This window comes from Chiloscyllium plagiosum, chromosome 9 (assembly GCF_004010195.1).
Source record: "Chiloscyllium plagiosum isolate BGI_BamShark_2017 chromosome 9, ASM401019v2, whole genome shotgun sequence".
Classification (NCBI taxonomy): Eukaryota; Metazoa; Chordata; class Chondrichthyes; order Orectolobiformes; family Hemiscylliidae; genus Chiloscyllium; species Chiloscyllium plagiosum.
This window is the reverse complement of record NC_057718.1, coordinates 1,114,932-1,120,931: the sequence shown is the minus strand read 5'-3', so window position 1 is coordinate 1,120,931 and position 6,000 is coordinate 1,114,932. Positions and strand designations below refer to the sequence as shown.

The following is a 6,000-nucleotide window of genomic DNA, read 5'->3' as shown; positions in this document are numbered from 1 at the left end:
GCTCCCACTCCCCCCCCTCACCCGCATACACACCGACTCACTCCCATACACACTGACTCACTCATTCTTGCACACGCTCAGACTCAAATAGACATTCGCTTACATTTGTACCCACACTCATTCACACACACATACTCTCACACATGCATTCACAACCACACTTATACACACAATCACTCACTCCGCTCACATATATACATACACATTCACACTCTCGCACGTACTTGCCCTCAGGCACCTACAAACACTGTTTATTTATACACACTTGTATAAATACACATGTACTCCTGCACTGACTCTCTGTCTGTCTGTCTCTCTCTCTCTCCATCTCCCCACATCCCCGCCTCGTCTGATAAATGATATTTTAAACTAAGAAATTCATCCTGTATAGAAGAGGCCCTTTGGCCTATATAATCTGCACTGACCTATCTACAGTAGTCACACTTTCCAGCATTTGGTCCCTAGCTTTGAAGATTCTGACACTTAATGCTCATCCAAGTACTTTTTAATGGTTTTGAGGTTTTCCATCTCTGCTACCTTCCAAAGCAATGCATTCCACATTCCCAGCACCCACTGGGGTTCTTCCAAAAACCCCCTCTAAACCTGCTTCCCTTCTCCATAAAATTAGGCCCCTTGTCATTGACCCCTGCATTTTATCCGTTCTGTCTATATCTTTAATAACCTTATACATCTCAATCAGATCCCCTCTTAACTTGCCATGCTGTAAAGAATTTTGATTTGTTTTGGTTTTTACTAATGGCCTCTTGTTGAAACGAGCATAAAATGCTGCAGGTTTTGTTTTAAAAATAAAACAGAAGTTTATGAATGAAGCAATGAAGATGAAATAAACTAAACCATTTTGTTATAACACAAATTCAGATTTTAAAACCCACGTAAAAGTATAATCCCATTCATCACAAAGCGCTCCTTTTAAATTGAAACACAAAACAACGACTTTAGTATAGGACACCTTCTATAGTTCCCCAAAATACCACTTGTACATGCCCACATCAGATTCCCCAACTCTAACACCTCATTAGATTTACATAACTTCTGATTTCAGCGTATAAACGGGAACTGCAGAAAGCTGCTTCCTAGAGCTATTAGACACCTGATCATATATTCACTCAGTTTCAAGCAATCTCTGCAAGGTTTTATTCCAACACTTCTGGTCTTCTCTCTTCTGTCTGATATTAACTCTTTATGCCAGGATGGCTCAGAGCAGTCTAAGGTAAACAGAAAGTGCACTAAAGCACAATGAGTCTAAAGCTGGGTTTAAAAAAACTGTTTTTGAAGAAATTGCCCTGACTACAGAAATACTGACAAGTTTATTTAATTTCAGACTGTGCGTTAAAAACGTGCTTTTTGCATCACCCACAACATGGACGTGGGTATCACTGGTTCCTGTAGTATTTATTGTCCATCTCTAGTTGCCCCTTGGTGGCTGCTTTCTTGAACCTCTGCTGTCCATGCGGGAGATGCCGTTACACCCTGTAACACACTGAAAGAACAACAATATGTTTCCAAGTCAGCATGGTGAGTGGCTTGAAGGGGAACTTGCAAATGCTTGTGTTCCCAAGTATCTCCTGCCCTTGTCCTTCTGGATGGTCATGGTCATAGGTTTGGAAGGAAACAAAAACAGGAAGTTCAAAAGAAAGGTCACTCGACCCGAAACGTTAATTCTGCTTTCTTTCCCCAGATGCTGCCAGAGCTTTTGAAATTTTCCAGCAATTTCTGTTTTTGTTTCTGATTTCTATACTTCTTTGGTTTCTATTTAGTAAAGGTTTGGAAGGTGGTATCTAATTTAGAAATCAACAGCTCAAATTTACAAGATAGAATATTAAAATATATACAAATCACAAAGTCTGCATCACAATATACACACATTGCCATATACGCATGCATATGCTCATTCAGGTACCTACAATCACCTACACATACATATTCCCTCAGTACTGACCATCTGACAGTGCAGCATTCCCTCAGTACTGACCCTATGACAGTGCAGCACTCCCTCAGTACTGACCCTATGACAGTGCAGCACTCCCTCAGTACTGACCCTCCAACAGTGCAGCACTCCCTCAATACTGACCCTCCGACAGTGCAGCAGTCCCTCAGTACTGACCCTCCAACAGTGCATAGAACATAGAACATAGAAGAATACAGCGCAGTACAGGCCCTTCGGCCCTCGATGTTGCACCGATCCAAGCCCACCTAACCTACACTAGCCCAGTATCCTCCATATGCCCATCCAATGCCCGCTTAAATGCCCATAATGAGGGAGAGTCCACCACTGCTACTGGCAGGGCATTCCATGAACTCACGACTCGCTGAGTAAAGAATCTACCCCTAACATCTGTCCTATAGTGCAGCACTCCCTCAGCACTTACCCTCGGACAGTGCGGCGCTCCCTCAGCACTTACCCTCGGACAGTGTGGCACTCCCTCAGCACTGACCCTCGGACAGTGTGGCACTCCCTCAGCACTGACCCTCTGACAGTGTGGCACTCCCTCAGTACTGACCCTCGGACAGGGTGGCACTCCCTCAGTACTGACCCTGTGACTATGCAGCACTCCGTCAGACTGGCCCATTGACAGTGCCTGCTCCCTCAGTATGACCCATTGATGGTGCAGCACTCCCTGAGGCTGCTAATCACAGTTCGATTCAAGCTTTCTCTAACCTATTGCCTACACAAGATATCAGAATAATTGTGCTCATATCCAATTAGAACCCGATGGTTAAAGGTGAATTTGTTCCTTGTCTGCTTTGTCCACAGGAGAGTGCACATTTCAGAAAGCACCTGTAACTGTCTGAATGGAGAGTTTGAGCTTGAACCAGGAGAAGGGGAGAAGAGGAATGAGTATTTGCGGGAAAAGGGGATCACGACATACCTGGTGGTTGTGGCAAAATCTGCGGCTGTCAAGAATGGGATCAATGGAGTGGTGAATCTGGGGGGACTGGAGAGTTTCATGGAAACATAGAAAATACAGCAGCAGTAGGCCATTCTGCTGTTCCTGCCTTTGTCGTTTGATTCCTTTAGCCCCAAGTGCTATATCCAACTCCTTCTTGCAGTCACACTATGTTTTGGCCTCAACCATTTTCTGTGGCAGAGAATTCCACAGAGAACAAAGGTCAATCCAGCAAAGGTCATTTGGCCCTCCAAGCCTGTGCCAGCACATTTTATCCTTCCATTGTAAACCTGCCTTCACTTAGAAGATCCCTTCCTATTCATGAGTTTGTCCAGATATGTCTTGAAGGCTCACTACTCTCTGAATGAGGACATTTCTCCTCAGCTCAGACTAAAAGGTTTAACCTGTATCCTTAGACTGTGATTCCCCCAACTCCGTCTGTCCTCATACATCAGTCCTGTCATCTGAGGAATCAGTCTCGAAACCTTCACTGCACTGCCTGAATAGTAAGAACATCCTTCCTCAGATAAGGAGACTAAAACTGCACACCATATTCCAGGTGTGGCCTCACCAAGTCCCTGTATAATTGCAACAAGACACTCCTGCTCATGTACTCAAAGGGCACCATACCATGTGCTGCCTGTCCTGCCTGCTGCATGCTTAGACCTTGTTACACATTCCCTTCTCTCAACTTACAGCCATTCAGTCAATAACCTGCCTTTCTGCTTTTGCTACCAAAGAGGATAGCATCACATTTATCCACATCGTACTGCGCCTGCCATGCATTTGCTCACTCACTCAGCCTGATCAAGTCATGCTGCAGCATTTCTGCATCCTCCTCATCCTCCCTGTAAATTTAGGGATATTAAATTAATAATATATATTGTGAACAGGTAGGTTTCTAGTACCAATCCCTATGGTACCCCACTGTCTGCCATTTGGGAAAAGACCCATTTATTCACACTCTTTATTTCTTGTCTGCCATCCATCTCAAAACACTGGCCCCAGTCCCATACACTTCAATTTTGCCCTAATCTCTTACATGGACCTTTTCAAATGCCTTTTAAAAGTCCAAATAAACTACATCCACTGGCTCTCTCTGAACAGTTCTACTAGATATAGCCTTGAAATATTCCAATAGATTTTGCAAATCCATCCTGACAGTGTCCAATCCTGCACTGTTTTCCAAATGCTTAGCTATTATTTTGTAATGTATTCTGGCATTTTTCCTACTACTGACATCAGGCTGACTGGTCTATAATGCCCAGTTTTCTCTCTGCCTCCCTTTTTAAATAGAGGGATTACATTAGCTACGGTCCAATCTGTTGGATATGTTCCACAGTCTGTAGAAGCTTGTAAACGAGGCAGTATCCGAGGAGCAGGAGAGTCGACGTTTTGGACAAAAGTCCTTCATCAGGTTTTTGCCTGAAACATCAACTCTCCTGCTCCTCAGATGCTGCCTGACCTGCTGTGCTTTTCCAGCAGGATGCTCTCAACTTTAATCTCCAGCGTCTGCAGTCCTCACCTTCACGTATAGAATCTTATAAGATGACCACCAATGCATCAACTATCTCTAAGGCTGCTGTGGGATGTAGACTATCATTCCTGGGAGTTTATCAGCCTTTAATGCGACCAATTTCCCCAACACCATTTCCCTGCTAATACTGATCTCCCTCAGTTCCTCGCGATCCCTCAACACTGGGTTCTGCGACATTCCTGAGATGTTACTTATGTCATCCTTTCTGAACACAGAACCAAATTATGTGTTTAGTTAGTCGTCATTTCTCATTATGAATTCCCCTTTCTGACTGTAAGGAACCTACATTTGTCTTCATTAGTCTCTTCAAATACCTATAGATACTTTTTCAGTCAATATATATGTTCCATAAATTGCAAGCTTACTCTCATACTCTATTTTCCACTTCCGAATCAATCCCTCTCTCCTCCTTTGCTGAATTCTAAACTGCTCCCTCTACTCAGGTCTGTTGTTTTTATTCTGGCCAGTTTAAATACTCTCCCTGTGATTTAATTTTGATTCCTTTTTTATCTCTAATTTCTTTTGGACACTTGGCTTGTCATCTTTCCCATTTTACTTTTGTTGCAGACAGGAATGAGCAATTATTGCAGTTCATGCATGTGGTTTCGTGGGAGGTTATCACCTTGTGGTATTATCACTAGACCATTAATCTAATGATCCAGCTAATGTTCTGGGGACCTGGGTTCAAATCCTGTCATTAGCAGATGGTGGAATTTGAATTCGTTTTAAAAGTGGAATTAACACAACTAATAATGACCATGAAACCATTGCTGATTGTCAAGAAAACAACCCATCTATCCACTCACATCCTTTTAGAGAAAGAAATCTGCTATCCTCATCTGGTCTGGCTACATGTGACTCCAGATCCACAGCAATGTGGTTCACCCTGAACTGCTCTCTGGGCAATTAGGGATGGGCAATAAATGCCCACATCCTGTGAATGAGCAAAAAAGAAATGTTTGCTGTTGCTTTTCCACCATTGCCCCTTTCAGTAGTGTTCCCCAATCCAGCATAGCCAACTCACACCTTCTACCACTGGGCAGGTCGTTCTTGTGCAACCCCATGCCATAGAAAAATAATGCTTTAGAAACAGCACTTAAAGTGTTGGCGATGTAATCATATTACAGCCAACACACATTTTAAAAGTTCACACTTTAGAAACAATGTCCTCAGTTCGTCAATCGTGTTATGGCGAACTCATGTTAACAAAATATGCGTTATAGCAGAACAACCTGTAATTTCTTCTATTTAAATTCAGGACCCTAGTCTCAGAATCAATTATCTCACTTGCCACTTTGATGAGGAATTCTATCATATTCTGGTTGCTCATCCCCAGGGGGCCTCCCCAACTAGATTGCTAATTATTCCTTTCTTATTATACAATACAGTCTAAGATGGCCTGTTCTCTAGTCGGTTCCTCAATGCATTGGTCCAAAGAATGATCCTGTGTACATTCCAGGAATTCCTCCTCTCTAGTTTTGTTACTGATTTGATTTGCCCAATCCATATGTAGATTATAATCACACAAAATTGCAAAATTAATTTCCTATTTAA

At 42.9% G+C, this 6,000-nt stretch overlaps 1 protein-coding gene across 1 annotated transcript in view; it reads left to right on the top strand.

Annotated features, from left to right (window-relative positions):
* adcy3a (adenylate cyclase 3a) overlaps positions 1 to 6,000 on the top strand; it is a 95,564-nt gene that overhangs the window by 68,039 nt on the left and 21,525 nt on the right. The window contains exon 6 of the mRNA XM_043695219.1: positions 2,777 to 2,942. Coding sequence (XP_043551154.1) covers positions 2,777 to 2,942 — 166 coding nt within the window. The remainder of the gene's footprint in view (positions 1 to 2,776; positions 2,943 to 6,000) is intronic.